Source organism: Pollicipes pollicipes, unplaced genomic scaffold (genome assembly GCF_011947565.3).
Source record: "Pollicipes pollicipes isolate AB1234 unplaced genomic scaffold, Ppol_2.1 Scaffold_4740;HRSCAF=5597_pilon_pilon_pilon, whole genome shotgun sequence".
Lineage (NCBI taxonomy): Eukaryota > Metazoa > Arthropoda > Thecostraca > Pollicipedomorpha > Pollicipedidae > Pollicipes > Pollicipes pollicipes.
The window spans coordinates 39,404,207-39,421,194 of NW_023596545.1; the positions used below are offsets into that span (position 1 = coordinate 39,404,207).

A 16,988-nucleotide genomic window follows, 5' to 3' on the forward strand; every position below is an offset into this window, starting at 1 on the left:
GTGCCGTAGGACACGGGGAACAGCGGCGAGCTGAAAATGCCTCGCCGCGGAGAGCTTGCCTGGACAGGTAGACTGCCCCGCAGGGCAAAAAGCCACTCCGGCACAGTCGTGCCGCGCCATTTACCACGCAGCGTCATCTCCGGGTTACCATGCAGCGTTATCTCCGGGTTATCATGCAGCGTTATCTCTGGGCTACCATGTAGCGTTATCTCCGGGTTACCATGCAGCGTTATCTCTGGGCTACCATGTAGCGTTATCTCCGGGTTACAATCAGCGCTATCTCCGGGTTACCACGCAGCGTTATCTCCGGGTTACAATTCCGGGGGCGGTTGAATCAAACGAAAAATATTTATTTTGGTTACAGATGGATAAAATTGCGGCTTCTATAGCTCAGTCAGGCGTCATCTTTTTGTGATCAACTGTTACCTCATCTAGCATGTCATATCCGCGATATGCTGGTAAAAGGCACGCAAACGTTTTTACCACCTACAGGGGGGGGGGGGGGGGGGGGGGAAAGCTCTTGGTGTTGACTATCCGGAATGTTTTTTAAAAGAAACCTCATGCCTTCGACCAGTCACTCTGGGGCTTCCCTCTAAAAAAACCCACGTCAAGATGACAGACATACAGCGCACTACAGCGCAGCATGCGTGCGTGTGTGAATGATGTATGTGTGAAGCGTGTGACTGTGTGTGTGTGTGTGTGTATGTGTGTGTGTGTGTATGTCTCTCTCTCTCTCTCTCTCTCTCTCTCTCTCTCTCTCTCTCTCTCTCTCTCTCTCTCTCGCTGCTCACTCCCTGCGCTATTTTCTCGCCCACCATCCATCCATTTTCGTTCAAGTGGGTAGCCTTTTATCGGCGTGGCCCGATGCCCGCGCGCGCCACTCGGCGGCACGAGAGCAGTTTGCGCCGCAAATTGGCTCCGTTGTTCCTGCGACGCCTTGGCCCTCGTGAGCCGGGCGTTGGACCCGCGCTGTGCAAGGCAAATACCGAGCGCCGAGGCGACGCGAGCCCACCCACCCCGCCACGGTAGGCTGTAAGTCAGCTTCTTTAAACGACTGAGCTACAGGTCTTCACTGGGCAGTCAAATTAAACTATATGATATAAGTCATCGTCACAAAAAGTACTTTATATGGAAAAGTGTTGCCGTTTTTGTGGCTGGTAGTTTTGCCAAGCATGTCAAGCCGAATACGTAAAGCTGGCCCGCAACCTTTGATACGGAAGCGAAGTCGTACCAATGCTCGCCTTCGAGTCAGCTTAAGGTGGTCAAAGTCATGTGAGCAAGCGCAGATCAGGGTACAAGCCATCACCATGGTGGGCGGGTCAACGCGCCCCCATTCCTAGCATTCTGGGGATATCTCCCAGCATACCGTGTAACCGCGCCCAGAATATTCAGTGGTACATGAAAAAATTGTTGCGCAGCTTGTAACGCCAAAACATGTCCGTAGCCTTTTTGGCGGGCAATGACTGAAGAATCCCTCGATCGCGCGCGGCGGACCGACGTTGCCGCATTAAGCCGCACATTACAGGTATGGTTTTGTACACTTTGGCATGTGGAGTTGAAATAGTGCGATGTTCAGGAAAAATTAACAAGCGACCTGGCATCATAGGGTCAACCAGCAACATACCACTTATTAACAATCGCGAGATCACGTTGACACTAATCCACTGGTTCTTTTCTGCGAAGCTCTATCGACCTAATTTGGAAACGGCGGTGGGACGCATCGACCTCGCCCCTATTAGTTCGCATCTTGAAAAAGAACCAGCCGTGGTGAGGGTTAAAAAGCTGTGTAGAAAGAGGAATCCTGATTCCAAAAAGCGGCTTCTCTGACGGCGGGCTTTCCCCCTTTGGAGAGTCATACAGGGTTGCCGAAGAGGCACCGAAATTGTCCCGGGGAAAATGGCTTTTAAACAATATCCTACTGTCTCTTGCAAAAATATATTTTCAACGGGCATCAACTTGCTCGACCGTAAGCCATTAGCCCGTAAATGTCCCGGGAAGACGCCATTTGAAATAAGCCCCCACCCCCTTCCAATATAGAGGAATAAATCTTCTTAACCGCGCCATACGGGTTCATCATACTTGACGCCTGAAGAATTTAAAACTTTCTGGAGAAAAAAAAATGTTAGATTCGGTCACTCAGGTGCGACCGATGGCGCAGGCAGAAGGGAGAGTACAGGAGGCTCATGCTCCTCTCTCCTTAGGCTCCGAGGGGTTCGGAGAGTCCTTTGGTACCGACGATTAAGGGCCCGATTTGAGGTCCCGAAGGACCCGAAGGGCTGGTCGGAGGCTTTATTTGGGTACAAGCTCCGCGGGCTGGTAAACAAATGCCAGTTCTTAGTTAGGTATGCACTGTATGGTAGTGATGACGGCCGATTGCCCCTTGTTTAATCCCCTAAATGTTGGTGACCTGTAAAAACTGTGTCGATGGTTAAAAAAACAACAACAAATACTGGGTGAGACAATCGGCAGGCAATTTTGAAATCACTTCTGCTATTCGAATCGATAAAGGCACGTTGCCGAAATATCAACGCATCTATATTTTCATTCTACTGTTTTTCTGCAAGGAATAAGCCTGATTCGATGCACGCGTGTTGCCGAAATATGAACGCACCTATATCTCCATTATCCTCGTTTTCCTGCGAGGAATATGGTAATGCCCATATGCCCATATTCCCATATGCCCATATGCTCATAACCACCGTCCTATATATACGCATAATGTTCCCCGCAAATGCATTAAACAACCTACCATCTGCTACTCATGCGCTTCATAAAAAGCTCCGTTTTGACAACTTTTCTGAGCACCATGTTTTGCATCTCCCGAATACACTGATTGACTTTTAGATCCTTAAATGTTGCCATAGCACATAACGTGCAAACAGTTATCCGAAGATCGCTGTAGATCGCTCCAAAAGCGTTGCCAAATTTTAAACCAAATTCCGTATGTTTTTTTTCTTCAAAATCGCGCCATCAGTTTCCAAATATCGGGAGAGAGAGTGGGTGAAAATCACACCCCTCGCTCAGAATAGGGTACGGCCCAGTATCAGCCTGTATAATGTCAAGACCCCGCTATGGTTGGTTCGCCCACGCACTGCACATAAATGACCTCAATATATCTAAGGATATTCCGTAGATCATGCGACCAACCGCCGCTCTCTTGATTGTATAATCGGCACGCGTCTCATCATTGGGCAATAAAAGCTCCTCGAACCCCATCAGCGTGATGAATGCTGGCACTAACGTCGGTTATGGAGTAATAACGGCGCAGTATGAGTCCGAGCTGCAGCTCTATACACTTCTGAGGAGTGTCAACTACAGCCAACGACGATGTCTTCAGCAGTTTGCTGCAGGCGTGGAAACCCAGCAAAACCTAAGTGACTTGCTGCAACTGCTCAGTTTAGCGCACCTGACGCAGTTGATATCAGACCAGCTGGCGCGAAAATCAAGAATCCAAAATTATCAGAGCGTCACGCCTAAAGTTGGGCTTACTGCAAATGGTGAATTGTGCCAGCACAGTGCGGCTCAGAAATTTGCCTGGATCAGATATTTCCGCACGGCAGTCAATCAAAGTCTGACTTATGTGCTTCAATTACAAGTATTGAAGACGCTTTGCAGTAGACATGACCTCGTCCACCGTAGCAATCACTGCACCCCAACAACCCCCAACGCGCTGCCTGCCCCGCCGGCGGCCGGAGCCGTCAGCGGGCACGACCGTTCGTTCGGATATCGCGGCAACAGTGGGGTCACTTTGGGGCCCGGCCCGCCCTTGTCGGGCCAAGGAGCGCGCTACTGGTGGAATGTCACGTCAATCCGCCAGAAAATGGCGCGAGCGCCCGAGGGGGAGAAGAAAGAGACAACAGAAAAATAGATCAAGAGAAGAAAGAGGATTAGAGATGAAGGTAAGAGAGAAGGTTAAGAGAGGCAGAGAGGGAGAAAAGAGGGAAAGAAAGAGGGGAGATGGAGTAAGAGGTGGCTAGACACCTAATGCCTTCAAAGGAAAAATGGCGATAAGCGCAGAAGTTTTCCTGGTCAAACGCATCACGCTGGGGACACAAAAAGGAGATCAACATAGAAATAACTCCGACACCAAACACCACTTGCCCTTTTGGGTGTCTTTAAACATGAATTTACAATAAAGTGGAAACGTCCTGGGTGTGAGCATTGTTAACAGAGGCAGATTATTGCTTAACGCGCAAACGTTTTCATTTAGTCGCAACCCATTCATGCCCAAGCACAGAAAAAAGTGCGATTCAGTAAGAATGATAGTATATCCTAGGTCAGTCTAACCGCGTGATGATGGAAATGAAATGATTTTTATAGCTGTCTCAGCAGCTTCGAAAAATCGATAATCTTATTCATGCCACGGTCACTGAGTCCGCTTCATTCTGATACAGATTCATGCATAGTATCATGCATGGTATTCTGGGCATGACATGGTACAACATTTTTACATTTTCTTCTTTTTCACGTTGTTCATCTTTGCCAAAACTTATTTTGATGGTTACCACATTTTTGTTTCGATGAATGCGTGCTAAATAATTAAAAATTCATGCTCTCATTCATTGCTTGCTCCTCGACCATGACTGGTGCCTTTAAGCTGCATCCAAGGTCATTATCACCGCGTTATTTTCTTTTAATGGCTAGCTCGAAAATACGGTACTTACTGGAAAATAATTACATGATGCAGCATGGCTTCCATTCATGACATTGTGACCAAAACCGAATTATGACCGGACACAATCAGTTGTTTGAGTGCACGGGCATTTTACCGAGCCACGCGTTCTGAATGAGACACCCTCTGCCGCCTATTTCGTGGCTACAGGCTCACATAGCGGCCATGTGATGATTGGTGGTGTTGGTATCTTTTTAGTGGCGTTGACTGCGTAGACTCAGAGCATATTTTGGACTTCCTCAGAGGATGCTTTTGGAATTTACCACGCAAAAGTGTTTATTTTTGCCACCGATCATGTCCAGCAAATCGGAGGTGTTTTTGCCCTTGCAGATTTGAACCAAGAACCCGTATGTTAAGTTTAAGAAAAATCAGTGAGAACCATGAGCCAAGGCCAGGTGTTTGCAAAATAGCCAATGCAATATAGGGGTTAGTGTTTATGAAAGAACCAACCGAAACCAAGGCTTTAGGGTTTCATTTTGATGCGGGAAAGTGGGAACCAGGAACCAGCATTGAGAGGCAGGTACTTGTCTGCTGGTCACGTACCTGTAAGGGCAAATCCAAACGCAAATTAAATGACGACGTCAAACGCAGCATTTTAGCTGCCAAGTGAGCGAAATTTAGGCAATTATGAAGTGAAATGGACTCTGCACCAGGATCACTTACTTCCCATATAGGCCAGGCAGTTTATCAGAATGTTAAGCAGGGTTATCATTGATTAAAGCTGTTTATATGATTGAACGTTTCCTGCCCGTGGGTGACGATTCTGCTGATTATTCTGCTTACTATCTCTTCACGGTCATACCTTGTGAGTATGTGCTGATCTGCGCTGGCACCCGAGTGTGTCATCCGAAAATCATCGACTGTCAAGTGATCGCACACGTGCCATTAGTAGGATGCGGGGATTTCTTGATAAATTGTGCTATCGGTTTGGGTAGTCGCTTCCAGTCAGAATGGCCATATTCTGGCAGGTCACCGGCGGTTTTTTTACTACTGGCAGATGTTGGAACAATCACACAGCCTAATCTTGCCTAATCTAACCTAACCTAACATTACTTGCAAGGTCAGCACCACCAATTTTTGATACGGGGGGCGAGGACAAGGTCCCAAAACCATCGCGTTACTTGAATACAAAGTGGCTAAGAAATCCTGCGTTTAACAGCTGGCATTCTTGTAAATGATTATCGTTATGCAAACTCCTCATGTGCCCTGAGCTGCACCACCGTAGGACATGGGGGCGCAGGAACCGGAGATGAGGGCAGGGGCTGAGACCCAAACTTTTTGAAAATCTAGTATCGGCCCTGTAAGTGTTGACGGAGAAGATGTAATCCACATGGCTATCATCTCCCTTCCCTTCCAGCGTCACAGGACGTCTTCCCTCCCCCCCCCCCCCCCACACCGGGGGCAAAATCTAACAACAGTCTTGTAGCTTCTTCTCGGCACAGTGCGCGCTATCATTTAGACCCATTGGTCACGTGATGCATTGGTGTACAAACTTGCGTATGTAGAGTGTCAAAAGCCTGGCAGGGCGACATTTTATGTATATTCACCACGCAGTTATGCTATCAATTGCACACCTGCCATTAGCAGGGAGTGAGTATTTCTTCATAACTGTGTTATCGTTTTAGGTCTTAGCTTCCAATATAAATGAATTTATTCAAGCAAGCCACTACCGCTTTTTTCAACCATCGACAGGTGTCGGAGCAATCACACAACGTGTCAAAGCAGACTGCATCAATCAGAGTGCATCGAACTACTAAAGCTGTAGACAAGGGCCTCAAAACACGGCCGAGGACGCCGCTAGATGATGTAGTACACCAGGAGGCCAGCTGTCGTGCGACAGGGCGCCGCCCGGACGTCAGTAGCAGCCGGTGACGGAAGACCAGTCGCAGGCCACGATGGCCTGTGACCAGCTGGTGCCGGGCGCGCACGTGAAGTGGTACGCTGTGCCCATCCAGCAGTTGTAGTAGCTGTGACAGTCGGCCGGGTCGGCGAAGTGCCCAGTGGGTGAGGGGCACGTGACTGAAATAAGACCGCGGGGGAGGGAGAGTGTCATAATCAGACATTGACAGCGGTCAGCGGCAGTTATCACCTACGTTCCATGCTATCGCCCGCTCAGTGAAACACCCTTGCAGACCTTATTAAGCGCCTCCATTGCGTAGTGCCTGTTTTATGATTCACTTTGAGCAACAGGTCTGCACAGGCTGAACCTTGAAATTTAATTTACTTCGCCTAAGTCTTCCCTGCAAATGGGCCTCAGAAGCCTCCTAAGGTTTTCCAGAATGATCTCAAAGTTGTTGCGACCCCGTGCTGGCATTTTTGGCACCGTAGTTTACATACTTCCCACACACGTAACAAATTTGAAGTTTCTGATCTCGATGGTTCATGATCTGTGACCTCCTCGAGGTCATGTTAGTGCCCTTTTTCTCAAAGGCGACAAATGACGCTTCTTTCTCTCAGAAAATGCACTTTAAATGTTACTAGACCCCTCTTCCTGTCTTATCTCACTGAAGCGCATTATTATCGGTCTGGTGGCATTGTAACGCTCACATTATCTAGGTCAACTAGTCAGCTTAATCTTTGTTGTCCGATTTCAACGTTTGGTTGTCATGCAATTTTAATGTTAATAGCACATGTCTTGCAGCTTTGGGAGGTCTTCTAGCCCTGATTTAAGACCATTAGTTGGGCTTGTCTGGTTCTTGATATAGTTGTACGGGTCAATACAACAGTCGCGTTCACAACTTTGACCTGGCATGATATATCACAGATCACATGAGTCCCCATCCACTGGCGACTATAAGGCGGAGCTCAAGCATAAGAACTCTGAACTCATAATGCGTAAGCAAATGGAACCTGCACGTATAAACATTAGCTTCATATGATTCTCTCACCTGACTATTTTAATCATGAAAGGCATAACTGCAAGAAACATGTCTTACATCCGTGCCATAGGATATGAAAGCGATATTTCGCTAACGAGCTCAGACCTTATGTACATCGCATTGGACGCTTATTGCACCGATTTCCAGCATCCGACTGGGAACTCACAGGGCCCGGAGGGTGCGGAGGTGGTCGTGGAGGCAGCGGTGCTGGCCGTGCCGCTGGTGCTGGCAGCAGTCGATCCTCCAGGCGACGTCGAGCAGCTGTGGAACGCGCATACACATCGCGGTGACTGACAGATGCTGCGTGTTGGAATGGCCGGCAGCAGAGACGGGACAGTATTGGCCAACCAGTGCTGAGTCGGTGCTGGAGGCAGACTCAGACTTGGAGCCTCCACAGGTAGCGGAAAATGCTGGCCTGCGATGAACAGGCTGGCAGCAGGCACCAGCGCCAGAACCAGCCGAGCCTTTCCGGCCCTGGGCTGGTGACATTTCATTCAAGTTGGTGCCGAAGTGGTAAGCGTTCCAGCTTGTCAAAAGCTTGAACATATTGCACTTTAACTTCTAATTTGCAACGCATCACGGCGCGATGGACGGCGCGGAAGCCATTTCTTACTACTGGGCGACGGTGCTAATGATGAAGACGGAAGCTGGCGTCCATCACAGAGCCAGATCAACCGATCAACAAATGCAGTGCTGTCAGGCGCATCATAAGAGGAATATGAGTCGCTATTTTACATGTGCTGACCGTCTTGTTAAGGTTCGTTCACTCGAACACAGGCTGCCTCACCTGACCAGGTTGGCCCAGTTGCAGTTGCTCATGGCCGGGTCGAACAGAGTGCCGGAAGGACAGGTGGTATGGTGCGGGACGCCCCATCCACAGTTGTAATAGCTCTGACAGTCCAATGGGTCAGCAAATAAGCCATTCGGCTGAGGACACGTAACTGGAACGAATCATCAGGAATGGCCGTAAACTCCATGATCATCTGCAAAAGTGCTGATAAAAAACACCAAGTACCATCAGCTCCACAACTGTAGTCATTCATGTTGGTTGATGGTGTAGACATGCTAACAGCTTTAAGTACATGCGGTCTTGCCGATTTCAAGTGCGCGGTACAGCGGGATTAACCCTGAAATCAGTGGTGTGTTGTTGATACGTGAGATCCTGTGTCAATGTCATGCACACTGAAACAGCAGCTTAAATTTAGTGTTTCAGTTCTCAAGGCATGCAAAGGCTTGGCTGCTTTTCTGGAACAGCGCACACCTAATAATTGACCATGAGGTTAGCTCTCGTGCTTAAATGACCTCAAAACTGCTACCAAAAGTCTTCTTCGGGGAATCCACTAAGTAGAGACATGCTTTGATCAGGAACTTCGAGAGTGCATATCAGAAGACCTCATAGAGGCCAAGATGCATGCTAAGAGGCTGGCCTACAATGAGGCGCAGGGTAGGTTTGGGTCTAACTGATTTTTTTACATGCTCCGGGAGCAGAAGTGGCAGTTGTTCCCGCGGTGCTGGTGGCAGCGGTTGTTCCAGCAGAGGTAGCAGGAGTGGTTCCAGCTGTGGTGGCGGCGGTGGTTCCAGCCGAGGTGGCGGCGGTGGTCCCAGCCGTGGTGGCGGCGGTGGTTCCAGTGGAGCCAAGATTGGCCTGGATTGCAGACATGAGGGGCCATGCGCCACCTCCGCAAACGTTCCTGCAAATGTGATTTACTTGTTAAGAGCGCTGCAGAAAGCGACTTCTCACAACACGTATATTTTCAGCCGGGTGGTATGCTTGATGTGAGCGATACGTAACACGAATACGATACGTAAGTTGTGAACGACGTTTCACATCCAGTGGACATAGACATGCAAGCTAGACAAGCTCTGCCTGATAAATTACGACGTTTAAATGAAGCTGGCAAAGCTCGGCATTCAAGATTGGCTACAGAAGTCTCACTGCGAACAGCGCTCATTTTCCGCCGGCGTGAGAGATCAGACTCCATTCACCATATGGATGGCATGCGTCGTGAAGTGCGTAACCGTTGATTGGGGATCAGCCCGACGCCGCCATGGGGTCAAATTCTATTCGGCACCCGGATTGACTGGGCACAGCGATGACCTCATCTCCAGTTCACTGATCAACCGGACCGTTTCAGTCCTGCGTGCTGACCCACCACGGACCACTCACCGGACGTCTTCTGAGCTGACGTCCCACACCATGACGCCGCCGAACCCTTGGTTGACGGCGTACTGGGTCTTGGTGGCCACCATCGCCACGTCGTCGTAGCCGACCCACTGGTCTCCGGAGTAGGCATACGGTCCCATCTTTCCGGTGGCATCCTATCGACAGGCAAGTGTCAGGATATACGTCAGCCTTGGGCAGCCCGAGCTCTTTTTCAGGAGGGAGTGGTTTCTGGGCAGAGAGTTCCGTCTGTGATACTTTGTATCATCCTGCCAACTCATATCGCATTTGTTATCCTCCCATCCTACGAAAGAGATATGATCCTACAGGGACAGATAGCTATCTTTTTGCCGGTGGCAGGATGACGTTCAAGACGCCACTTCTTATCAGGCTGTGACTCTGATCGATCGCGGAAGTATGAGAGAAAATATCATGAATACATTGCATGCCGCTTTCTACCAGCTGGGCTCCTCAATCACAGCAGCGGTCACCATCCAAACTGCACCGGCTCTGCCCGGCTGACCCACCTGCACCACCATTCAGCCAGAGTTCACCTTCTCACCAGCACCACCGTCCAGCCAAAATTCGCCTTTTCACCTGCGCCACCGTCCAGCCAAACCTCACCTACTCACCTGCACCTCCGTTCCGCCAGAGTTCATCTAGTCATCTGCACTGCAGCCCTGCCAGAGTTCACCTTCTCACCTGCACCACCGTCCAGCCAGAGTTCACCTTCTCACCTGCACCACCGTCCAGCCACAGCTCACCTACTGACGTGCACCACCGCCCAACCAGAGTTCACCTTCTCACCTGCACCACCGTCCAGCCAGAGTTCACCTTCTCACCTGCACCACCGTCCAGCCAGAGTTCACCTTCTCACCTGCACCACCGTCCAGCCAGAGTTCACCTTCTCACCTGCACCACCGTCAAGCCACAGCTCACCTACTGACGTGCACCACCGCCCAACCAGAGTTCACCTTCTCACCTGCACCACCGTCCAGCCAGAGTTCACCTTCTCACCTGCACCACCGTCCAGCCAGAGTTCACCTTCTCACCTGCACCACCGTCCAGCCAGAGTTCACCTTCTCACCTGCACCACCGTCCAGCACAGCTCACCTACTGACGTGCACCACCGCCCAACCAGAGTTCACCTCTCACCTGCACCACCGTCCAGCCAGAGTTCACCTTCTCACCTGCACCACCGTCCAGCCACAGCTCACCTACTGACGTGCACCACCGCCCAACCAGAGTTCACCTTCTCACCTGCACCACCGCCCAACCAGAGTTCACCTTCTCACCTGCACCACCGTCCAGCCAGAGTTCACCTTCTCACCTGCACCACCGTCCAGCCAGAGTTCACCTTCTCACCTGCACCACCGCCCAACCAGAGTTCGCCTTCTCACCTGCACCACCGTCCAGCCAGAGTTCACCTTCTCGCAGATCTCCAGGTAGGAGAGCGACCCGGCCTCGCCGGTGTAGACGCCGCTGACGCCGGCACCGCTGGCGGCCACCGGTGGCGTCTTGCTGGCGCCGGGCACCCGCCAGCTGCGACCGTACAGCGGCACGCCCATGGCCAGCTTAGCGGCCGGCGCGCCGCGGCTCAGCCAGGCGGCCATGCCTGACTGCGTGTCGAGGCCGCTGCCGGCGTCACTGGGTCGCGGAGCCAGGGCCGAGTGGTGGTCGGCCACGGCCGCCTCCCAGCTGCCGTGGAAGTCGTACGTCATCACGTTGATGAAGTCCAGCCCGGCGGCCAGCGTCGGCACGTCGTAGCCGGCAGCGACGCGCCCGTCGCTGGCCGACACGGCGGCGGTGAGCAGCAGGCCGAGCGGCTGGAGCGCCGCGCGCAGCTCCGTCACCCAGGCGGCGAAGTTGACTCGGTCGGCTGCCGACGGGTACTCGTAGTCCAGGTCCAGGCCGTCGAAGCCGTACTGCTGCAGAAACTCCACCGCCTTGCTGATGAAGTTGGCGCGCAGTGCTGGGCTGGCCAGCATGGTGGAGTACTTGGAGCCGAGCGAGTCGTTCCAGCCGCCGAGCGCGATGAGTACCTTCAGCGCCGCGTTCTGCTGCTTCATCGCTACGAATTTCGCGTAGCCCTGGGATGCGCAACATAAGCACAGGTCAAACGAGGTCATGCGTCATGGCGAGGTCACAGACTTCACCATCTCTCCTACCTGAAAACATCCAGCCATGGCGAGGCCACAGACTTCACCATCTCTTCTACCTGAGAATATCCAGCCATGGCGAGGTTACAGACTTCACCATCTCTCCTACCTGAAAACATCCAGCCATGGCGAGGCCACAGACTTCACCATCTCTTCTACCTGAGAATACCCAGCCATGGCGAGGTTACAGACTTCACCATCTGTCCCTACCTGAGAACATCCAGCCATGGAGAGGTCACAGACTTCTCCATCTCTCCTACCTGAGAATACCCAGCCATGGCGAGGTCACAGACTTTTCCATCTCTCCTACCTGAGAACATCCAGCCATGGCGAGGTCACAGACTTCTCTATCTCTCCTTCCTGAGAATACCCAGCCATGGCGAGGTAACAGACTTCACCTTCTCTCCTACCTGAGAACATCCAGCCATGGCGAGGTCACAGACTTCTCCATCTCTCCTACCTGAGAATACCCAGCCGTGGCGAGGTCACAGACTTCACCTTCTCTCCTACCTGAGAACACCCAGCCATGAGATACCGTCAAGCATCGGGTCGATTGGTTTCACGCAGTCCTTGGTTATCTTTCCAGCAGTTATCATCTATCAATGCTACGCTGGTTCCCTGTCCCATGCTCCAGGTACGTGGAAGAGAAGACATCTATTGGGAATTCTGCCCGAGATCTTCCTTGTCGTTCTTTATGGACAATGGTCGGACCTGTTTTTGCAAGCCACCTAGCCATTTCCATAATTGATAACAGTGTGACGCTGGACAATAATTACCGGTATACTGCAGTGCAGTACAGTTCGTTCAAGATGCACGCACCATGGTAGAGCAGTCTTGTGTGCCAGAGCTCACCTGCAGGCTAATGTCAAGCCAAGTATCGTAAGGCTCCATCACGTAGCTGCTTGGATTCAGTTTGGCGAATGAATAGATGTAAATGCTGCACTTGGTGGGATCCAGATCGTCGACGGTTACCTTGCCGTTTCCTGGAGAAATTGTAAAAACAAAACGAAGGTCGTGGTATGCCTTGAAAAAGCACTGCACTATGAAATCACAACCAGAGATACTATTAAAAACGTCATCAGATTTTGCTGCAATGTATATTTCGTTCTTCCGGATTAGTTCAACACCTCGGCAAAGTGGCACTGCACATGTTTTTTACTGAAGTGGTATAATAAATATGCATGCCTAGACAAAACGACTGTTAATTTAAATAGCCTTTCAGTTCGAATAAAAGTAGGATGAAATGGTAATGCATATTGCATCGCTTGCACACTGGCCTCAGCCAACAATTAAGAGGGGCATTGGAGCCCAAACGTTATTCTCAGCGCATGTGTTCGGTTTTTTGTAATGTAAATTTATATTTCAGGCTGTTGCAAATGTGCCTTAGCGCATGGTTTATATTTTCCTTGTGCAGTCCCAGAGACGGCCCCGGGCGAGTGGGCCACCCGCCTCACCATCCCACAGACGGCCCCGGGTGAGAGGGCCACCCGCCTCACCATCCCACAGACGGCCCCGGGTGAGAGGGCCACCCGCCTCACCATCCCACAGACGGCCCCGAGTGAGTGGGCCACCCGCCTCACCATCCTACAGATGGCCCCGGGTGAGTGAGCCACCCATCTCACCATCCAGAGACGGCCCGAGTGAGTGGGCCACCCGCCTCACCATTTCGGTACGTGCTCCAGGCACCCCAGTAGCAGATGACCTCGGTGGCGGCGGCCCAGCCGGCCAGCCCCAGCAGCAGCAGCGTTCCTGTCACCCTCATGCTTCGGCGACCTCAGCGACAACCGTGGGGGCCGACCGCACCGTACGCGCTTATATCTCTGCATTGAGTGGCGCCACAGCTGCGTATGCGGCGCATTACACAGTCTCCTCTGATGGTGACGCGCAAGAGCACACGCACGGTTTGTCAGCCGGTGACGCGGACGGTGACGGGCGGCCGAGACAGGTGGCCGTGGCGCGTCAGAAATGTCTCCGCCGGGCGGGCAGAGTACAATCTCAGTGACAGCTGCAGCGCCAAGTGCGTTTTTTGAAACTGGGAGGGTGTCTGCCACGTTCGGCAGCGCTCGGCAAAACACGGGCAGACGGAAGCTTCTTGGAATACAGCCAAAGCTGGGGAGTATTATAATAGTTCTAAGAACCCAACTCACTGGCGCGCTTTGCGAGGAGAATGCGGGATAAGGGCAAGGACTCGACGTGGGTGGGCGTCGCGTTCGCTGCTTCAGCTTAGATGAGCGCTTTGAAGAAAACGCGGAAACGGGGGACAAGTAGGCATCCTATCGGCTGTGTTCGATTCTTCCAATCGTGCGCAAGCTGCGATAGCAGTATAAGGGGACGTCAGGAACAAGGGTAGTGGAGAAAAACCCGCCGGACCAACATGTTGTGTCAACTCGGGAAGCAGCCAGCGAGCTGTGCCGTGGTGCTCTACGCGCCACAGTGGCGCTCAGTGGCACTCTATGCCCCACAGCGGCGCTCAGTGGCACTCTATGCGCCACAGTGGCGCTCAGTGGCACTCTATGCCCCACAGTGGCGCTCAGTGGCACTCTACGCCCCACAGTGGCGCTCAGTGGCACTCTACGCGCCACAGTGGCGCTCAGTGGCACTCTATGCCCCACAGGTGGCGCTCAGTGGACACTCTATGCGCCACAGTGGCGCTCAGTGGCACTCTATGCCCCACAGTGGCGCTCAGTGGCAGCTCTATGCGCCACAGTGGCGCTCGGTGGCACTCTACTGCGCCACTCGCCATAGGAACATCATCCCATTTTTTTTTAATTTCGCATTTATAAGGTACCTCGACCAACGAGTACTAGGCAATGGCATATTTTACAACAGATAGCAATAACACTTTACATAGTTATATTCACAATGCCGTCGCAACACTTATTGTTGTGTGACCGACGGTTGTTCCGTCATCTCCATGCTTGTGAATGGTTGTGTACCAAAATAGACACTGCTGCGGCAATTTTTAGGACTGGTTTCTCTGACCTCGTTCCATTTTGAAAGCATGCACTGCGTCTTAGTGAATGTTTTTTCAACTCGCCATAAGCCTCTTGCAGTAAATTATCCGATGCATGACAATGCATAAAAATTAAGAGGAATCGGCCCTCATCCCACTCCGCCAATGGCAATTGATAATCAAGTTTGGCAGAAAAAAACTACTGGAGCGTGTGAACCGGATGCTATTTTGGTGTTCGCCACGCATTTTCATAGTATATGATTATTTGACCTGTCTCTTCTAGTCTCATTTCGTGTATCATGTTTATTGACAGCACTGTATAGTTCTGTATTAGCGTACATAATGCCTCACAGTTTTGGTACTCTTATTTGCTTGAGCTTAATGTCATGTGGGAACGCAATTAACCGATTGCCAATCCCGTGAAGCGTACCAGCTAGAGCATCGAAGCTACGGAGAAGTGAGCTCTGTAGCAAGCAGTGGTGTGCGAAACTGATTCCTACTTCGGAACGATATCGTTAACGGTGAATTGAACTCGGATCATGTCACCAGGCTGACCGTCATACGATAGTGTCACCAGAATTATTTGGTCGAAGAAGACGAATGAAAAAGCTATGCTGCAGCAATTTTAACGCGACCCGATTGTCGCGTACAATCACTTCGCCTCCAATCTCACAATCCCATCCATATCGCATTGCTCTATGAAATCTGCCGTTAATTTTGCATGCCTCTCACAAAAGACCCTCAATTATTCAGTTTGACACCGGTAGGCACAGATGATGAATAGCGTAACCTAGCAACAATGTTATAAGTTATGGGAAGCTAAAATAACATTCCATAATCGTGTCTTGTCTCCTTTTTTGGCATCAGTTATGCCACGCCGCGAGACAATAGAAAATTAACAAAAGCGTCATTAATGTATGTGACTGAAATGAAATGCTCTCGCAGCCATTTCACTTATCCGCAAGGAATTCCGCATGTAAATCCCGTAATGCCGGTTTCCTACTTTTGTTCTCATTCCACTCAACGCTTGCTTGCATTCTTCTACACTCGTTGGACACACACGTCGCTCAGGCTCTTGTTCAGTGAGTCTTAGGATTTGATCGCTCACAAGAGAGCTTCCATTATCCTTATATGAGTACCCGGTGACGTAAGCATTCTCTAGTAGTGTTCAGCCTACCTTGCTGAGAAAACGTTTTATCACTTTTTCACCCTGCTTCACTTCGCGTGGCCCCTAGAGGTTATTGTTGGCTTTTTGCACCTTTTTCTCAGTTTGTTCAGTTTCTGTATGTATGTTTCCATTTTTTGTCACACATTTGTCGTTCCTCGCCGACATTACCATGTTTTTTCCTACCTCTGTAAGCTGATCTACCTGCTGTTCTTCTCGTCTCTTTAGGTCACGTGACGCTGTTTCCATTTCGCCGAATACGCATCATCCGTATGTTGCTATTAAAGGCGGCCCAGTTCTACAAACGTATGCGTGCGAGTGTCATTAGTGCACAAAACATTTTTCCCTCCATTATGGCATTTGCGACGGCAGTAAGGAATCAGGTATGGCAGATCGAATGGGAAAATTTTCAGGGCCATCACACGCTGGAAACTGAAAGGAATTGTCCGAAAACTGTGTTACGAAACGAAGCTATCTGTAAGCAAAAGCTTAGAATCTTTTTTGATTGGTAAGGGTCTTGCGACGAGCGTAACAATCGCTTCTGAGCTTTGACTTTATCAACATTGACGATTTTTACCTGACCCAAGGTCACTTTTTGAAGTTGCAACAAAGAATAATCATTGCCACATCAAACAGTGAAGGCTTTCAGACGACCACGAATGTAGGTTTTGAGAACTAAATTATCTGTAACTTAAGGCAAGTAAAAATTAAGAAAGTCAAAATAAACAAAAACGCTGTCGACGACATATGACGACACATGACCCAACCTAGGTTCATCAGTTTGCATTTGCATAGGAGAATCAGGTATAGTAAATCAAATCGGTGAAGGTTCCACGACAATTGGAGCGAAAGGATACAAGACTAAAGTTGCCTGCAGGCAAAACTGCAGAAAGTGTAAAAATTGTCAATCTTTGACCTGACTCAAAGCTACAATATTTGCAACACCAGGTAATCACCTTGGATGGTGTCATGGTCTCGCGACGATCGGGAGCGACGTTC

The 16,988-nt window shown here is 50.5% G+C and overlaps 1 protein-coding gene across 1 annotated transcript; it reads right to left on the reverse strand.

Annotated features, from left to right (window-relative positions):
• Window positions 1-6,201: 6,201 nt before the first annotated feature.
• Window positions 6,202-13,652, reverse strand: LOC119098802 (acidic mammalian chitinase). Its single transcript, XM_037221845.1, has 8 exons — window positions 13,534-13,652; window positions 12,724-12,854; window positions 11,113-11,802; window positions 9,719-9,870; window positions 9,025-9,242; window positions 8,339-8,492; window positions 7,718-7,812; window positions 6,202-6,691 (listed from the first exon to the last, which is right to left on the reverse strand). Exons 1-8 carry the CDS (start codon window positions 13,631-13,633, stop codon window positions 6,528-6,530), a joined length of 1,704 nt encoding a protein of 567 aa, XP_037077740.1. The 5' UTR covers window positions 13,634-13,652; the 3' UTR covers window positions 6,202-6,527.
• Between the last annotated feature and the right edge of the window lie 3,336 nt (window positions 13,653-16,988).

What these genes read in the sequence shown, in the direction of transcription:
- LOC119098802 (XM_037221845.1), bottom strand. Translation starts at nt 13,633, where the DNA reads ATGAGGGTGACAGGAACGCTGCTGCTGCTGGGGCTGGCCGGCTGGGCC. An exon ending in GGCTTGACATTAGCCTGCAG is followed by an intron (nt 11,803 to 12,723) that starts GTGAGCTCTGGC and finishes TGCGCATCCCAG; the next exon opens with GGCTACGCGAAATTCGTAGC. An exon ending in AACTGGGCCAACCTGGTCAG is followed by an intron (nt 7,813 to 8,338) that starts GTGAGGCAGCCT and finishes CGCGTTCCACAG; the next exon opens with CTGCTCGACGTCGCCTGGAG.